This window comes from Bombina bombina, chromosome 1 (assembly GCF_027579735.1).
Source record: "Bombina bombina isolate aBomBom1 chromosome 1, aBomBom1.pri, whole genome shotgun sequence".
Lineage (NCBI taxonomy): Eukaryota > Metazoa > Chordata > Amphibia > Anura > Bombinatoridae > Bombina > Bombina bombina.
This window is the reverse complement of record NC_069499.1, coordinates 1,578,080,211-1,578,100,256: the sequence shown is the minus strand read 5'-3', so window position 1 is coordinate 1,578,100,256 and position 20,046 is coordinate 1,578,080,211. Positions and strand designations below refer to the sequence as shown.

General features: G+C 44.4%; 1 protein-coding gene across 2 annotated transcripts in view; it reads left to right on the top strand.

Annotated features, from left to right (window-relative positions):
- The window catches only part of LOC128656345 (protoheme IX farnesyltransferase, mitochondrial), a 387,658-nt gene that overhangs the window by 64,700 nt on the left and 302,912 nt on the right, over nt 1–20,046 (top strand). For both annotated transcript variants that reach the window (XM_053710209.1, XM_053710200.1), the window contains exon 3: nt 7,411–7,708. In XM_053710209.1, coding sequence (XP_053566184.1) covers nt 7,411–7,708 — 298 coding nt within the window. The remainder of the gene's footprint in view (nt 1–7,410; nt 7,709–20,046) is intronic.

Genomic DNA, 20,046 nt, shown 5'->3' with positions numbered 1-20,046 from the left:
CCCCAAGAGGGAGATTTCATCTGTCAAGGTTGTCAACAAACCAGATAAAGAAAGAAGCGTTTCTACGCTGTGTACAAGATCTGTTATTAATGGGAGTGATCCATCCGGTTCCGCGGTCGGAACAAGGACAAGGGTTCTACTCAAACCTGTTTGTGGTTCCCAAAAAAGAGGGAACTTTCAGGCCAATCTTAGATTTAAAGATTCTAAACAAATTCCTAAGAGTTCCATCGTTCAAAATGGAAACTATTCGGACAATCTTACCCATGATCCAAAAGGGTCAGTACATGACCACAGTGGATTTAAAAGATGCTTACCTTCACATACCGATTCACAAAGATCATCACCGGTATCTAAGGTTTGCCTTCTTAGACAGGCACTACCAGTTTGTAGCTCTTCCATTCGGATTGGCTACGGCTCCAAGAATCTTCACAAAGGTTCTGGGTGCCCTTCTGGCGGTACTAAGACCGCGAGGGATTTCGGTAGCTCCGTACCTAGACGACATTCTAATACAAGCTTCAAGCTTTCAAACTGCCAAGTCTCATACAGAGTTAGTTCTGGCATTTCTAAGGTCGCATGGATGGAAAGTGAACGAAAAGAAGAGTTCTCTTTTTCCTCTCACAAGAGTTCCATTCTTGGGGACTCTTATAGATTCTGTAGAAATGAAGATTTACCTGACAGAAGACAGGTTAACAAAGCTTCAAAATGCATGCCGTGTCCTTCATTCCATTCAACACCCGTCAGTAGCTCAATGCATGGAGGTGATCGGCTTAATGGTAGCGGCAATGGACATAGTACCTTTTGCACGCCTACACCTCAGACCGCTGCAATTGTGCATGCTAAGTCAGTGGAATGGGGATTACTCAGATTTGTCCCCTACTCTGAATCTGAATCAAGAGACCAGAAATTCTCTTCTATGGTGGCTTTATCGGCCACACCTGTCCAGGGGGATGCCATTCAGCAGACCAGACTGGACAATTGTAACAACAGACGCCAGCCTACTAGGTTGGGGCGCTGTCTGGAATTCTCTGAAGGCTCAGGGACTATGGAATCAGGAGGAGAGTCTCCTTCCAATAAACATTCTGGAATTGAGAGCAGTTCTCACTGCCCTTCTGGCTTGGCCCCAATTAACAACTCGGGGGTTCATCAGGTTTCAGTCGGACAACATCACGACTGTAGCTTACATCAACCATCAGGGAGGGACAAGAAGCTCCCTAGCAATGATGGAAGTATCAAAGATAATTCGCTGGGCAGAGTCTCACTCTTGCCACCTGTCAGCAATCCACATCCCGGGAGTGGAGAACTGGGAGGCGGATTTCTTGAGTCGCCAGACTTTTCATCCGGGGGAGTGGGAACTTCATCCGGAGGTCTTTGCCCAAATACTTCGACGTTGGGGCAAACCAGAGATAGATCTCATGGCGTCTCGCCAGAACGCCAAACTTCCTCACTACGGGTCCAGATCCAGGGATCCGGGAGCGGTTCTGATAGATGCTTTGACAGCACCTTGGAACTTCGGGATGGCTTATGTGTTTCCACCCTTCCCGCTGCTTCCTCGATTGATTGCCAAAATCAAACAGGAGAGAGCATCAGTGATTCTAATAGCGCCTGCATGGCCACGCAGGACTTGGTTTGCAGATCTAGTGGACATGTCATCCTGTCCGCCTTGGTCTCTACCTCTAAGACAGGACCTTCTGATACAGGGTCCATTCAAACATCAAAATCTAACTTCTCTGAAGCTGACTGCTTGGAAATTGAACGCTTGATTTTATCAAAACGTGGTTTTTCTGAGTCGGTTATTGATACCCTGATACAGGCTAGGAAGCCTGTTACCAGAAGGATTTACCATAAAATATGGCGTAAATACCTATACTGGTGCGAATCCAAAGGTTACTCCTGGAGTAAGGTTAGGATCGCTAGGATATTGTCCTTTCTACAAGAAGGTTTAGAAAAGGGTTTATCAGCTAGTTCATTAAAGGGACAGATTTCAGCTCTGTCCATCTTGTTACACAGGCGTCTGTCAGAAAATCCAGACGTCCAGACCTTTTGTCAGGCTTTAGCTAGGATCAAGCCTGTGTTTAAAGCTGTTGCTCCGCCATGGAGTTTAAACTTAGTTCTTAACGTTTTACAGGGTGTTCCGTTTGAACCCCTTCATTCCATTGATATAAAGTTGTTATCTTGGAAAGTTCTGTTTTTAATGGCTATTTCCTCGGCTCGAAGAGTCTCTGAGTTATCAGCCTTACATTGTGATTCTCCTTATCTGATTTTTCACTCAGACAAGGTAGTTCTGCGTACTAAACCTGGGTTCTTACCTAAGGTAGTCACTAACAGGAATATCAATCAAGAGATTGTTGTTCCATCCTTGTGTCCAAATCCTTCTTCAAAGAAGGAACGTCTTCTACACAATTTGGATGTAGTTCGTGCCCTCAAGTTCTACTTGCAGGCAACTAAAGATTTTCGCCAAACTTCTTCCCTGTTTGTCGTTTATTCTGGACAGAGGAGAGGTCAAAAAGCTTCTGCTACCTCTCTCTCTTTTTGGCTTCGTAGCATAATACGTTTAGCCTATGAGACTGCTGGACAGCAGCCTCCTGAAAGAATTACAGCTCACTCCACTAGAGCTGTGGCTTCCACTTGGACCTTTAAGAATGAGGCCTCGGTTGAACAGATTTGCAAGGCTGCAACTTGGTCTTCGCTTCATACTTTTTCCAAATTTTACAAATTTGACACTTTTGCTTCTTCGGAGGCTATTTTTGGGAGAAAGGTTCTTCAGGCAGTGGTTCCTTCTGTATAATGAGCCTGCCTATCCCTCCCGTCATCCGTGTACTTTTGCTTTGGTATTGGTATCCCAGAAGTAATGATGACCCGTGGACTGATCACACATAACAGAAGAAAACATAATTTATGCTTACCTGATAAATTCCTTTCTTCTGTTGTGTGATCAGTCCACGGCCCGCCCTGTTTTAAGGCAGGTAAATATCTTTTAAATTATACTCCAGTCACCACTTCACCCTTGGTTACTCCTTTCTCGTTGATTCTTGGTCGAATGACTGGGACTGACGTAGAGGGGAGGAGCTATATGCAGCTCTGCTGGGTGAATCCTCTTGCATTTCCTGTTGGGGAGGAGTTATATCCCAGAAGTAATGATGACCCGTGGACTGATCACACAACAGAAGAAAGGAATTTATCAGGTAAGCATAAATTATGTTTTTACAACTGATTATATTATATATTACAAGAAATGTTACAAAACGTTAGTATATCAGAGTTATAGCTTGAGGGACAAATCATATTCAGAGTATGTTTGTCTTCTTTTTCCCGTTTTTTCCTAGTTCTGTGTATTTGATGTGTTTTTTTTTTATAACATAACGTTGGTATGGATGTAAGTAATGCAAATATTTAGGTTGCACACACTCGTGTCTCAGGTAGAAGGTGTGTAGTACTCCAGCCTTCCTGAGCAGAGTTATGTGTTTCTGTGTTTTGTGTAGTGTGTGTGTGTGTGGTACTTTTTCCATCCTAACCAGTGTGTGTAGGGGATACTCCGCCCTTCCTGAGCAGTGTGTGTAGAGGGTACTCCGGCCTTCCTGAGCAGTGTGTGCAGGGGGTACTGCGGCCTTCCAAACCAGTGTGTGTAGGGGATAATCCGCCCTTCCTGAGCAGTGTGTGTAGAGGGTACTCCAGCCTTCCAAACTAGTGTGTAGGGGTACTCCGGCCTTCCAAACCTGTGTGTGTAGGGGTACTCCGGCCTTCTAAACCAGTGTGTGTAGGGGGTACTCCGGCCTTCCTGAGTGGTGTGTAGGGGGTACTCCAGCCTTCCAGAGCAGTGTGTGTAGGGGGTACTCCAGCCTTTCAGAGCAGTTTGTATAGTGGGTACTCTGGCCTTCCTGAGCAGTTTGAATAGTGGGTAATCTGGCCTTCCTGAGCAGTATGCGTAGGAGGTACTCCAGCCTTCCTGAGCAGTATGTGTAGGGGGTATTCCGGCTTTCCTGAGCATTGTGTGTGTAGGGGGTATTCCAGCCTTCCTGAGCAGTGTGTTTAAGGGACACTCCAGCCTTCTTTAGCAGTGCATGTATGTGTGGGGTACTCCAGCCTTCTTGTTTAGTGTAGGGGGTATTAGGGTCTACTTTAGCCTGAGTCTTGTGGGGTACTGTAGCCTTCATGAGCAGTGTAGGGGGTACTCTGGCCTTTCTGAGCAGTTTAGTCGGTACTCTAGCCATCCCAGTCAGTGTAGGGGCTACTCCTGGCCTTCTTAAGCACTAAGTGGGGTACCCTGGCCCTCCTGGTCAGTGTAGGGGGTACTCCGAACTTCCTAAGCAGTATAGGGGTACTCTGGCCTTCCCGTTCAGTGTAGGGGGTACTTGACCTTTCTGGTCAGTGTAGGGGGTATTTGGCCTTCCTGAGCAGTGTTGAGAGTAATATATCCACCATGAGCAGCGCAAGGGGTACTATATCCATCATAAGCAGCGTAGGGGGTACTATATCCATCATAAGCAGCGTAGGGGGTACTATATCCATCATAAGCAGCGTAGGGGGTACTATATCCATCATGAGCAGAGTAGGGGGTACTATATCCATCATGAGCAGCGTAGGGGGTACTATATCCATCATGAGCAGCGTAGGGGGTACTATATCCATCATGAGCAGCGTACGGGGTACTATATCCATCATGAGCAGAGTAGGGGGTACTATATCCATCATGAGCAGCGTAGGGGGTACTATATCCATCATGAGCAGCATAGGGGTACTATATCCTTCATTACCAGTGTAGAGGGTACTTCAGCCTTCTTGACTAGTGTAGAGGTATTATAGCCTTCCTGGCCAGGGTAGAGGGTACTGTAGCCTTCTGGACCAGGATAGGGGGTACTGTAGCCTTCATAAGTAGTGTTAGGGCTACTGTAGCCTTCCTGACCAGTATAAAGGTACTGTAGACTTCCTGAGCAGTGTAAGGGGTAATGTAGCCTTCCTGAGGAGTATAGGGGTACTGTAGCCTTCCTGACCAGTATAAGGGTACTGTAGCTTTCCTGAGCAGTGTAGGGGTTACTGTAGCCTTTCTGAACAGTATTAGGGGTACTGTAGCCTTCATGAGCAGTATAGGGGTACTGTAGCCTTCCTGAGCAGTGTAGGGGTTACTGTAGCCTTCCTGAGCAGTATTAGGGGTACTGTAGCCTTCCTGAGCAGTTATTAGGGGTACTGTAGCCTTCCTAAGCAGTATAAGGGTACTGTAGCCTTCATGAGCAGTATAGGGGTACTGTAGCCTTCCTGAGCAGTGTAGGGGGTTACTGTAGCCTTCCTGAGCAGTATAGGGGTACTGTAGCCTTCCTGAGCAGTATAGGGGTACTGTAGCCTTCCTGAGCAGTATAGGGGTACTGTAGCCTTCCTGAGCAGTATAAGGGTACTGTAGCCTTCCTGAGCAGTATAAGGGTACTGTAGCCTTCCTGAGCAGTATAAGGGTACTGTAGCCTTCCTGAGCAGTATAGGGTTACTGTAGCCTTCCTGAGCAGTATAGGGGTACTGTAGCCTTCATAAGCAGTATTAGGGGTACTGTAGCCTTCATAAGCAGTATAGGAGTACTGTAGCCTTCCTGAGCAGTATAGGGGTACTATAGCCTTCCTGAGCAGTATAGGGGTACTATAGCCTTCCTGAGCAGTATAAGGGTACAGTAGCCTTCCTGAGCAGTATAGGGGTACTGTAGCCTTCCTGAGCAGTATTAGGGGTGCTGTAGCCTTCCTGAGCAGTATAGGGGTACAGTAGCCTTCCTGAGTAGTATAAGGGTACTGTAGCCTTCCTGAGCAGTATAAGGGTACTGTAGCCTTCCTGAGCAGTATAAGGGTACTGTAGCCTTCTTGAGCAGTATAAGGGCACAGTAGCCTTCCTAAGCAGTTTAGTGGTTACTGTAGCCTTCCTGAACAGTGTAGGAGTTATAGTAGCTTTTCAGAGCAGTGTAGGGGTTATGGTAGCTTTTCTGAGCAGTATATAGGGCTACTGTAGCCTTCCTGAGCAATGTAGTATAGTTTTCCTGAACAGTGTAAGGAGTACATTATAGCCTTTATGATCAGTGTAGGAGGTACTAGAGTAAGTTAGTTAGCAAGGGAATGTGCTGCTTTACTGTGTACATGACATTCTGAAGTACTAACAGTTAGTTAGAGAATGTGCTACTTTACTGTGTACAGGACATTCTGAAGTACTAACAGTTAGTAAGGGAATGTGCTACTTTACTGTCTACAGGACATTCTGAAGTACTAACAGTTAGTAAGGGAATGTGCTACTTTACTGTGTACAGGACATACTGAAGTACTAACAGTTAGTAAGGGAATGTGCTACTTTACTGTGTACAGGACATTCTGAATTACTAACAGTTAGTAAGGGAATGTGCTACTTTACTGTGTACAGGACATTCTGAATTACTAACAGTTAGTAAGGGAATGTGCTACTTTACTGTGTACAGGACATTCTGAAGTACTAACAGTAAGTAAGGGAATGTGCTACTTTACTGTGTACAGGACATTCTAAAGTACTAACAGTTAGTAAGGGAATGTGCTACTTTACTGTGTACAGGACATTCTAAAGTACTAACAGTTAGTAAGGGAATGTGCTACTTTACTGTGTACAGGACATTCTAAAGTACTAACAGTTAGTAAGGGAATGTGCTACTTTACTGTGTACAGGACATTCTAAAGTACTAACAGTTAGTAAGGGAATGTGCTACTTTACTGTGTACAGGACATTCTGAAGTACTAACAGTAAGTAAGGGAATGTGCTACTTTACTGTGTACAGGACATTCTGAAGTACTAACAGTTAGTAAGGGAATGTGCTACTTTACTGTGTACAGGGCATTCTGAAGTACTAACAGTTAGTAAGGGAATGTGCTACTTTACTGTGTACAGGACATTCTGAAGTATTTACAGTTAGTAAGGGAATGTGCTACTTTACTGTGTACAGGACATTCTGAAGTACTAACAGTTAGTAAGGGAATGTGCTACTTTACTGTGTACAGGACATTCTGAAGTACTAACAGTTAGTAAGGGAATGTGCTACTTTACTGTGTACAGGACATTCTGAAGTACTAACAGTAAGTAAGGGAATGTTCTGCTTTACTGTGTACAGGACATTCTGAAGTACTAACAGTTAGTAAGGGAATGTGCTGCTTTACTGTGTACAGGACATTCTGAAGTACTAACAATTAGTAAGGGAATGTGCTACTTTACTGTGTACAGGACATTCTGAAGTACTAACAGTTAGTAAGGGAATGTGCACATTTTCCAGGTAGACAGATGTGAAAAGGACCAAAAGGTTTTAAAGGGGTGAGCAGCAGAGGATGTACAGAATAATTGAATCAGACAGACTGTATTTATTTTCCTATATTCTGCACCGCAGGGGCTAGCTGAGGGTTATTATCTCACGTCTTCCTGTCTTTCTAGTATGTGACACAGAGAGGGAATCTGCGCCAGAGGGCGAAGCCAAAGCAGGAACTGGCAGAGACCACAGTTCATGAAGAGAGAATTTTACAGGAAGTGAAATCAGTATCCCCTGTACTTCCCACACCTGTGACGCCCACTGACCTGTCCGGTGATGGAGCTGTGCAGGAGCTTCCCGGAGCTTCTACACAGAACATGCTGCCGAGGGCATCTCAGGAAGAAAGAGGTTGGAGAGAGATGAAAGTGGAGGTTTCTGCACTGCCCGGCATCCTGGCTCGGCTCTCCAAAATCAAACTATCAGGTACGTAGTAGATCACTTTGTGAGTTTGTCACTGTGCACGGTGTATAAGCACCAATCACCCCATCTTGTCTGCTCATTCGTCTGTTTATGGTAAATAATCTGCACCGTATCCTATGTTTAGTAAATCTAATGGTTTTCTCTGTATCACCTCTGCTGTAATGTTAAGTCATGTATGCTGTATATGTTACATATTTGTATATGGAACGTGCATGTTGGTGAACTGACTGCTTAAGGTATTGAGGCTAGAACCAAACACAAGCTAAACACCAACCGTAGCAGTAGATGCCACAAACAATGGGAAGCTCATCAGCTGGGGACATTACTAGCTGCTCAAAGTATGAAGTTACAACTGTTCATTACTGAACTGTGCTCTTGAAAAACTGCTATACACAGATGTCCAGACAGCAAGAGGTTAAACTTGTAGCAGTATACAAAGGGTGAAGCTTGTAGCTGCATACATCACAGTCCACTAATCATGCTGAGTCAGGTATTAAGGCAACAAGAGGTTAAACTTTTAAACATATACTTTAGGTTTAGTTCAGTTATTAGACATGGTCATACACAGGTATTAAAGGCAGTGAGAGGTTAAACTTATAGCAATATTACAGTAGGGTCAGTACAGTTGTCGGGGTCATACACAGGTATTAAAGGCAGTGAGAGGTTAAACTTATAGCAATATTACAGTAGGGTCAGTACAGTTGTCGGGGTCATACACAGGTATTAATGGCAGCGAGAGGTTAAACTTATAGCAATATTACAGTAGGGTCATACACAGGTATTAATGGCAGTGAGAGGTTAAACTTATAGCAATATTACAGTAGGGTCATACACAGGTATTAAAGGCAGCGAGAGGTTAAACTTATAGCAATATTACAGTAGGGTCAGTACAGTTGTCGGGGTCATACACGGGTATTAATGACAGCGAGAGGTTAAACTTATAGCAATATTACAGTAGGGTCGGTACAGTTGTCGGGGTCATACACGGGTATTAATGGCAGCGAGAGGTTAAACCTATAGCAATATTACAGTAGGGTCAGTACAGTTGTCGGGGTCATACACGAGTATTAATGGCAGTGAGAGGTTAAACTTATAGCAATATTACAGTTATCAGATAGGGTCTTACACAGGTATTAATGGCAGCGAGGGGTTAAATTTATAGCAATATTACAGTAGGGTCAGTACAGTTGTCGGGGTCATACACGGGTATTAAAGGCAGTGAGAGGTTAAACTTATAGCAATATTACAGTAGGGTCAGTCCAGTTATCAGATAGGGTAATACACAGGTATTAATGGCAGCAAGAGGTTAAACTTATAGCAATATTACAGTAGGGTCAGTCTAGTTATCAGATAGGGTTAAATGGCAGCGAGAGGTTAAACTTATAGCAATATTACAGTAGGGTCATACACAGGTATTAATGGCAGCGAGAGGTTAAACTTATAGCAATATTACAGTAGGGTCAGTCCAGTTATCAGATTGGGTCATACACGGGTATTAAAGGTAGCGAGAGGTTAAACTTATAGCAGTAACCCTCCCTCATCCCCTCCAAACAGTTTTTAACCCTCCCCCTCCCGCTAGAGGTGGTATCTTAGGTATTGGCAACTGTATTTTCTATTTATTTTTTTAAAATGCCTTTCTTATTATTATTTTCCCTACGATCGTTATTTAGGGTGACCCCTTTCCCAATCCACACTTTTTCTTATAGTGCAGCTTCCCATCCCTCCCTCTCCCTTCCAAACTTTAATTTTCTGCAGTGTTAGGGGCCTGTGTGTCCCTCCCACTCCCTACGCTGCTGTGCCCGCTCACCTGCCTCCTTCCACACCTCCCGCCGGCACCAGCAGATGATTGCTACAGACGGTGATACCCACAGTGTTAACATATGCAGACAGATGCGGGCAGTTTAGGAACAGCAGCTCTCGGTTATCACCATGGCTGCTGTAGCTTCCTGAAGCTGCGATGTGTGTGTATATGTATGTATATATGTGTGTGTGTGTGTGTGTGTGTGTATATATATATATATATATGTATATACATATACATATATACACACACACACACACACACAACATTTTGGGTCAAGGGGTTAAAGAGGCAATAAGCGTTAATTTTAAAACATAAAGCAAACTGTGACTGTAAAAGACTAAATAGATCTATTTAAACCATAGTTGCTGCAAGATCATTAAAGGGGCAGTAAAGTAAAAAATAAACTCATGACTTAGAACATGCAATACTAAACAACTTTCTAATTTCTTCTATAAAGGTAAGACGAGTCCACGGATTCATCCTTTACTTGTGGGATATTATCCTTCCCTACAGAAAGTGGCAAAGAGCACCACAGCAGAGCTGTCTATATAGCTCCTCCCTTAGCTCCACCCCCAGTCATTCTCTTTGCCTACTCTAAGTACTAGGAAGGGTAAAGTGAAAGAGGTGATAAAATATTAGTTTTTAATTCTTCAATCAAGAGTTTGTTATTTTTAAATGGTACCGATTTGTACTATTTACTCTCAGGCAGCAGATGGATGAAGACTGCTGCCTGGAGGATGATGATCTTAGCATTTGTAACTAAGGTCCATTGCTGTTCCCACAGAGTCTGAGGAGTACAGGAAACTTCAGTGTGAGGAACGGTTTCATGCTATGCAGCAGTGAGGTATGTTCAGTCATATTTTTTCTGGAGAGACTGTGTATTTCAGAAAGGCTGACATTATACCCAGGAGGGTAAGGGTAAGCAGTAATCCTAGAGCTAAAAGAAGGGCATTACTTAGCTTGCTTATGGGGCCAATTACAAATATGGTTGACACTGAATGTAAAATGTTTGTGAGCAAACGTTTTTTGGATGGGAGTGCTTTAACATTTTTGTTGGCAATAAACGTTTTGGGCAACTTTATTAGGGCACACATGGCTTATCTTTAGGGTCTTGGAACCCACATGGCTAGTTATAACCGCTCTGGTGCGGTTCTTTAAGGCTCAGGAAACATCGAGTGAGATGCAAGCAACAAGCTCTAACTCCTGAGGGCCCTGGTGTATGTTTTGGGCCAATCGAAGCTTTTACACCACACTTTCGATCACTGAGGGCAGATAGGGCCATAGCAGGGCTGTGGCAAGGTGCTGAGGGGTCTTTTTCCGGATCTGGGCTTTTTTTCAATCCGGTTTGGTAGTGGGTCTACATACAAAATTTTGACAAATTTGGTGAATGTTTAGACTGTTTTGCAGAACGTGTATGCTTTTTTTTCTCTTAAAGGCGCAGTACCGCTTTTTAAGATTATTTTTTTCACTAAATAAAGTGTTTTCATGCTTGTTTGTAGTCATTACTAGCCTGTTCAACATGTCTGACATTGAGGAAAGTCAATGTTCAATATGTTTAGAAGCCATTGTGGAACCTCCACTTAGAATGTGTCCCTCATGCACTGAAAGGTCAATAATTGTAAAGAACATATTTTAGCTACTAAAAGTATGTCGCAGGATGATTCTCAGTCAGAAGAGAATCAGGTTTTACCAAGTGTCACAACCGTTAACGCCCGCACAAGCAACGCCGAGTACTTCTAGTGCGTCTAATTCTTTCACTCTGCAAGATATGGCCGCAGTTATGAATACTACCCTCACAGAGGTTTTATCTAAGCTGCCTGGGTTGCAGGGAAAGCACAGTAGGTCTGGTGTGAGAACTAACGCTGAGCCCTCTGATGCTTTATTAGCCATATCCGATGTACCCTCACAATGTTCTGAAGTGAGGGATTTGCTGGCTGAGGGAGAGATTTCTGATTAAGGAAATATGTTCCCTCAGACAGATTCAGATATGACGGCTTTTAAATTTTAACTAGAACACCTCCGCTTATTGCTCAGGGAGGTTTTAGCGACAAAATAATTTTTGTTCCTTTCGGAACTTCAAAGGTGGTCCCTTTACCTCTTCCCCTGCCGCAAAGCAAGAGGGGAATTTTGCTCAATCCAAGTCAGTCTAGAGACCTAACCAGACTTGGATCAAGGGTAAACAGGCCAAGAAGCCCGCTGCTGCCACTAAGACAGCATGAAGGGTAGCCCCTGATCCGGGACCGGATCTAGTAGGGGGCAGACTTTCTCTCTTCGCTCAGGCTTAGGCAAGAGACGTTCAGGACTCCTGGGCTTTAGAAATAGTAACCCAGGGGTATCTTCTAGAGTTCAAAGATTCTCTCCCAAGGGGGAGGTTCTATCTTTCTCAATTGTCTGTAAACCAGACAAAAAGGGAGGCGTTCTTACGTTGTGTAGAAGACCTATATTCCATGGGAGTGATCTGCCCAGTTCTGGAAACAGAACAGGGGCAAAGGTTCTACTCCAATCTGTTTGTGGTTCCCAAAAAAGAGGGAACTTTCAGACCAATTTTGGATCTCAAGATCCTAAACAAATTCCTCAGAGTCCCATCCTTCAAGATGGAGACCATTCAAACTATTTTGCCAGTGATCTAGGAGGGTCAATATATGTCCACCGTGGACTTAAAGGATGCGTATCTACACATTCCTATCCACAAAAATCATCACCAGTTCCTCAGGTTCGCCTTTCTGGACAAGCATTACCAGTTTGTGGCTCTTCCCTTCGGGTTGGCCACAGCTCACAGAATTTTCACAAAGGTGCTAGGGTCCCTTCTGGCGGTTCTAACGCCACGGGGCATAGCAGTGGCGCCTTATCTGGACGACATCTTAATTCAGGCGCCGACTTACCAAGTCTCACACGGACATCGTGTTCGCTTTTCTAAGGTCTCATGGGTGGAAGGTGAACGTAAAAATGAGTTCACTTATCCCTCTCGCAAGAGTTCCATTCCTGGGAACTCTGATAGATTCGGTGGGCATGAAGATTTTTCTGACGGAGGTCAGGAAATCAAAGATTTTAACCACCTGCTGAGCTCTTCATTCCATTCCTCAGTCGTCAGTGGCTCAGTGTATGGAGGTAATCGGACTAATGGTAGCGGCAATGGATATAGTTCCGTTTGCTCGCTTGCATCTCAGACCACTGCAACTATGCATGCTCAAACAGTGGAATGGGGATTATGCAGATTTATCTCCTCAGATAAATCTGGATCAAGAGACCAAAGACTCTCTTCTTTAGTGGTTGTCACAGGATCATCTGTCCCAGGGAATGTGTTTCCGCAGGCCAGCGTGGGTCATAGTGACGACAGATGCCAGCCTATTGGGCTGGGTTGCAGTCTGGAATGCCCTGAAAGCACAGGGTTTGTGGACTGAGGAGGAGGCTCTCCTCCCGATAAACATTCTAGAAATGAGAGCGATATTCAACGCGCTTCAGGCGTGGCCTCAGCTGGCTTCGGCCAGATTCATAAGATTCCAGTCGGACAATATCACGACTGTAGCATATATCAATCATCAAGGGTGAACAAAGAGTTCTCTAGCGATGATAGAGGTTACCAAAATAATTCGATGGGCAGAGACTCACTCTTGTCATCTGTCAGCAATCTATATCCCAGGAGTGGAGAACTGGGAAGCGGATTTTCTAAGTCGTCAGACTTTTCATCCGGGGGAGTGGGAACTCCATCCGGAGGTGTTTGCACAATTGATTCAGCAATGGGGCACACCAGAACTGGATCTGATGGCGTCTAGTCAGAACGCCAAACTTCCTTGTTACGGGTCCAGGTCAAGGGATCCTCACGCAGTACTGATAGATGCTCTAGGAGTACCCTGGTCGTTCAACCTGGCTTATGTGTTTCCACCATTTCCTCTCCTTCCTCGTTTGATTGGCAGAATCAAACAGGAGAGAGCTTCAGTGATTTTGATAGCACCTGCGTGGCCACGCAGGACTTGGTATGCAGACCTGGTGGACATGTCATCTCTTCCACCATTGACTCTGCCACTGAGACAGGACCTTCTGATTCAAGGTCCGTTCCAGCATCCAAATCTAGTTTCTCTGCGACTGACTGCTTGGAGATTGAACGCTTGATTTTATCCAAGCGGGGGGTTCTCTGAGTCGGTCATAGATACCTTGATTCAGGCTCGAAAGCCTGTCACCAGGAAAATTTATCATAAGATATGGCGTAAATATCTTTATTGGTGCAAATCCAAAGGCTACTCATGGAGTAAGATCAGGATTCCTAGGATTTTGTCTTTTCTTCAAGAAGTATTGGAGAAGGGGCTATCAGCTAGTTCCTTAAAGGGACAGATATCTGCTTTATCAATTCTACTGCTCAAGCTTCTGGCAGATGTTCCAGACGTTCAGTCGTTCTGTCAGGCTTTAGTTAGAATCAAGCCTGTGTTTAAACCTGTTGCTCCGCCATGGAGTTTGAATTTAGTTCTTAAAGTTCTTCAAGGGGTTCCGTTTGAACCTATGCATTCAATAGATATTAAGCTTCTATCTTGGAAAGTTCTGTTTTTAGTTGCTATCTCTTCGGCTCGAAGAGTTTCTGAACTATCTGCATTGCAATGCGACTCGCCTTATCTTGTTTTCCATGCTGATAAGGTGGTTTTGCGTACCAAACCTGGATTCCTTCCTAAGGTTGTTACTAATAGGAATATCAATCAGGAAATTGTTGTTCCTTCTCTGTGTCCTAATCCTTCCTCTAAGAAGGAGCGTCTGTTGCACAACTTGGACGTGGTTCGTGCTTTGAAGTTTTACTTGCAAGCGACCAAAGATTTCTGTCAAACATCTTCTTTGTTTGTTGTCTATTCTGGAAAACGTAGAGGTCAAAAAGCTACGGCTACCTCTCTTGCCTTTTGGCTGAAAAGCATCATCCGTTTGGCATACGAGACTGCTGGACAGCAGCCTCCTGAAAGAATTACAGCTCACTCTACTAGAGCTGTGGTTTCCACATGGGCTTTTAAAAATGATGCTTCTGTTAAACAGATTTGTAAGGCTGCGACTTGGTCTTTGCTTCATACCTTTTTCCAAATTTTACAAATTTGATACCTTTTGCTTCTTTGGAGGCTATTTCTCCAACATAGGTGTGTCCGGTCCACGGCGTCATCCTTACTTGTGGGATATTCTCTTCCCCAACAGGAAATGGCAAAGAGCCAGCAAAGCTGGTCACATGATCCCTCCTAGGCTCCGCCTACCCCAGTCATTCTCTTTGCCGTTGTACAGGCAACATCTCCACGGAGATGGCTTAGAGTTTTTTAGTGTTTAACTGTAGTTTTTATTATTCAATCAAGAGTTTGTTATTTTAAAATAGTGCTGGTATGTACTATTTACTCTGAAACAGAAAAGAGATGAAGATTTCTGTTTGTATGAGGAAAATGATTTTAGCAACCGTTACTAAAATCCATGGCTGTTCCACACAGGACTGTTGAGAGGAATTAACTTCAGTTGGGGGAACAGTGAGCAGTCTTTTGCTGCTTGAGGTATGACACATTCTAACAAGACGATGTAATGCTGGAAGCTGTCATTTTCCCTATGGGATCCGGTAAGCCATTTTTATTCAGACAGTAAATAAGGGCTTCACAAGGGTTTATTAAGACTGTAGACATTTTCTGGGCTAAATCGATCATATTTACACATATTTAGCCTTGAGGAATCATTTAATCTGGGTATTTTTTGTAAAATAATATCGGCAGGCACTGTTTTAGACACTTTATTCTATAGGGGCTTTCCCTAATCATAGTCAGAGCCTCATTTTCGCGCCGGTATGGCGCACTTGTTTTTGAGAACAGCATGGCATGCAGCTGCATGTGTGTGGAGCTCTGATACATAGAAAAGTCTTTCTGAAGGCATCATTTGGTATCGTATTCCCCTTTGGGCTTGGTTGGGTCTCAGCAAAGCAGATTCCAGGGACTGTAAAGGGGTTAAATATAAAAACGGCTCCGGTTCCGTTATTTTAAGGGTTAAAGCTTCCAAATTTGGTGTGCAATACTTTTAAGGCTTTAAGACACTGTGGTGAAATTTTGAACAATTCCTTCATACTTTTTCGCAATTGCAGTAATAAAGTGTGTTCAGTTTAAAATTTAAAGTGACAGTAACGGTTTTATTTTAAAACGTTTTTTGTGCTTTGTTATCAAGTTTATGCCTGTTTAACATGTCTGAACTACCAGATAGATTGTGTTCTGACTGTGGGGAAGCCAAGGTTCCTTCTCATTTAAATAGATGTGATTTATGTCATAAAAAATTTAGTAAAAATGATGCCCAAGATGATTCCTCAAGTGAGGGGAGTAAGCATGGTACTGCATCATCCCCTCCTTCGTCTACACCAGTCTTGCCCATACAGGAGGCCCCTAGTACATCTAGCGCGCCAATACTCCTTACTATGCAACAATTAACGGCTGTAATGGATAATTCTATCAAAAACATTTTAGCCAATATGCCCACTTATCAGCGAAAGCGCGACTGCTCTGTTTTAGAAAATACTGAAGAGCATGAGGACGCTGATGATATTGTTTCTGAAGGGCCCCTACACCAGTCTGAGGGGGCCAGGGAGGTTTTGTCTGAGGGAGAAATTTCAGATTCAGGAAAAATTTCTCAACAAGCTGAACCTGATGTGATTACTTTTAAATTTAAGTTGGAACATCTCCGCGCTCTGCTTAAGGAGGTGTTATCCAATTTGGATGATTGTGATTATCTGGTCATTCCAGAAACACTATGTAAAATGGACAAGTTCCTAGAGGCCCCGGGGCCCCCCGAAGCTTTTCCTATATCCAAGCGGGTGGCGTACATTGTTAATAAAGAATGGGACAGGCCCGGTATACCTTTCGTACCTCCCCCCATATTTAAAAAATTGTTTCCTATAGTCGACCCCAGAAAGGACTTATGGCAGACAGTCCCCAAGGTCGAGGGGGCGGTTTCTACTCTAAACAAGCGCGCCACTATACCCATAGAAGATAGTTGTGCTTTCCAAGATCCTATGGATAAAAAATTAGAAGGTTTGCTAAAAAAGATGTTTGTTCAGCAAGGTTACCTTCTACAACCAATTGCATGCATTGTCCCTGTCACTACAGCCGCGTGTTTCTGGTTCGATGAGCTAGAAAAGGCGATTATTAGTAATTCTTCTTCTTATGAGGAGATTATGGACAGAATTCGTGCTCTTAAATTGGCAAATTCTTTCACCCTAGACGCCACCTTGCAATTGGCTAGGTTAGCGGCGAAAAATTCTGGGTTTGCTATTGTGGAGCGCAGAGCGCTTTGGTTAAAATCTTGGTCAGCGGATGCGTCTTCCAAGAACAAATTGCTTGACATTCCTTTCAAGGGGAAAACACTGTTTGGCCCTGACTTGAAAGAGATTATCTCTGATATCACTGGGGGCAAGGGCCACGCCCTTCCTCAGGATAGGTCTTTCAAGGCCAAAAATAAACCTAATTTTCGTCCCTTTAGCAGAAACGGACCAGCCCCAAGTGCTACGTCCTCTAAGCAGGAGGGTAATACTTCTCAAGCCAATCCAGCCTGGAGACCTATGCAAGGCTGGAACAAAGGAAAGCAGGCCAAGAAACCTGCCACTGCTCCCAAGACAGCATGAGATGCGGGCCCCCTATCCGGGACCGGATTTGGTGGGGGGCAGACTCTCTCTCTTCACTCAGGCTTGGGCAAGAGATGTTCTGGATCCTTGGGCGCTAGAAATAGTCTCCCAAGGTTGTCTTCTGGAAGTGATTCATCCTGTTCCATTAAGAGAACGAGGGATGGGGTTCTACTCCAATCTGTTCGTAGTTCCCAAAAAAGAGGGAACGTTCAGACCAATCTTAGATCTCAAGATCCTAAACAAGTTTCTCAAGGTTCCATCGTCCAAAATGGAAACCATTCGAACAATCCTTCCATCCAGGAAGGTCAATTCTTGACCACGGTGGATTTAAAGGATGCGTATCTACATATTCCTGTCCACAAGGAACATCATCGGTTCCTAAGGTTCGCATTCCTGGACAAGCATTACCAGTTCGTGGCGCTTCCTTTCGGATTAGCCACTGCTCCAAGGATTTTCTCAAAGGTACTAGGGTCCCTTCTGGCGGTGCTAAGACCAAGGGGCATTGCTGTAGTACCTTACTTGGACGACATTCTGATTCAAGCGTCGTCCCTTCCTCAAGCAAAGGCTCACACGGACATAGTCCTGGCCTTTCTCAGATCTCACGGATGGAAAGTGAACGTGGAAAAGAGTTCTCTATCTCCGTCGACAAGAGTTCCCTTCTTGGGAACAATAATAGACTCCTTAGAAATGAGGATTTTTCTGACAGAGACCAGAAAAACAAAACTTCTAAACTCTTGTCGGATACTTCATTCCGTTCCTCTTCCTTCCATAGCGCAGTGCATGGAAGTGATAGGTTTGATGGTAGCGGCAATGGACATAGTTCCTTTTGCGCGCATTCATCTAAGACCATTACAACTGTGTATGCTCAGTCAGTGGAATGGGGACTATACAGACTTGTCTCCGAAGATACAAGTAAATCAGAGGACCAGAGACTCACTCCGTTGGTGGCTGTCCCTGGACAACCTGTCACAAGGGGTGACCTCCCGCAGACCAGAGTGGGTCATTGTCACGACCGACGCCAGTCTGATGGGCTGGGGCGCGGTCTGGGGATCCCTGAAAGCTCAGGGTCTTTGGTCTCGGGAAGAATCTCTTCTACCGATAAATATTCTGGAACTGAGAGCGATATTCAATGCTCTCAAGGCTTGGCCTCAGCTAGCGAGGGCCAAGTTCATACGGTTTCAATCAGACAACATGACGACTGTTGCGTACATCAACCATCAGGGGGGAACAAGGAGTTCCCTGGCGATGGAAGAAGTGACCAGAATCATTCAATGGGCGGAGACTCGCTCCTGCCACCTGTCGGCAATCCACATCCCAGGAGTGGAAAATTGGGAAGCGGATTTTCTGAGTCGTCAGACATTGCGTCCGGGGGAGTGGGAACTCCATCCGGAAATCTTTGCCCAAATCACTCAACTGTGGGGCATTCCAGACATGGATCTGATGGCCTCTCGTCAGAACTTCAAGGTTCCTTGCTACGGGTCCAGATCCAGGGATCCCAAGGCGACTCTAGTAGATGCACTAGTAGCACCTTGGACCTTCAAACTAGCCTATGTATTCCCGCCGTTTCCTCTCATCCCCAGGCTGGTAGCCAGGATCAATCAGGAGAGGGCGTCGGTGATCTTGATAGCTCCTGCAGGACTTGGTATGCAGATCTGGTGAATATGTCATCGGCTCCACCATGGAAGCTACCTTTGAGACGAGACCTTCTTGTTCAAGGTCCGTTCGAACATCCGAATCTGGTCCCACTCCAGCTGACTGCTTGGAGATTGAACGCTTGATCTTATCAAAGCGAGGGTTCTCAGATTCTGTTATTGATACTCTTGTTCAGGCCAGAAAGCCTGTAACTAGAAAAATTTACCACAAAATTTGGAAAAAATATATCTGTTGGTGTGAATCTAAAGGATTCCCTTGGGACAAGGTTAAGATTCCTAAGAGTCTATCCTTCCTTCGAGAAGGATTGGAAAAAGGATTATCTGCAAGTTCCTTGATGGGACAGATTTCTGCCTTGTCTGTGTTACTTCACAAAAAGCTGGCAGCTGTGCCAGATGTTCAAGCCTTTGTTCAGGCTCTGGTTAGAATCAAGCCTGTTTACAAACCTTTGACTCCTCCTTGGAGTCTCAACTTAGTTCTTTCAGTTCTTCAGGGGGTTCCGTTTGAACCCTTACATTCCGTTGATATTAAGTTATTATCTTGGAAAGTTTTGTTTTTGGTTGCAATTTCTTCTGCTAGAAGAGTTTCAGAATTATCTGCTCTGCAGTGTTCTCCTCCTTATCTGGTGTTCCATGCAGATAAGGTGGTTTTACGTACTAACCTGGTTTTCTTCCAAAAGTTGTTTCTAACAAAAACATTAACCAGGAGATAGTCGTGCCTTCTCTGTGTCCGAAACCAGTTTCGAAGAAGGAACGTTTGTTGCACAATTTGGATGTTGTTCGCGCTCTAAAATTCTATTTAGATGCTACAAAGGATTTTAGACAAACATCTTCCTTGTTTGTTGTTTATTCTGGTAAAAGGAGAGGTCAAAAAGCAACTTCTACCTCTCTCTCTTTTTGGATTAAAAGCATCATCAGATTGGCTTACGAGACTGCCGGACGGCAGCCTCCTGAAAGGATCACAGCTCCTTCCACTAGGGCTGTGGCTTCCACATGGGCCTTCAAGAACGAGGCTTCTGTTGATCAGATATGTAGGGCAGCGACTTGGTCTTCACTGCACTCTTTTACCAAATTTTACAAGTTTGATACTTTTGCTTCTTCTGAGGCTATTTTTGGGAGAAAGGTTTTGCAAGCCGTGGTGCCTTCCATTTAGGTGACCTGATTTGCTCCCTCCCTTCATCCGTGTCCTAAAGCTTTGGTATTGGTTCCCACAAGTAAGGATGACGCCGTGGACCGGACACACCTATGTTGGAGAAAACAGAATTTATGTTTACCTGATAAA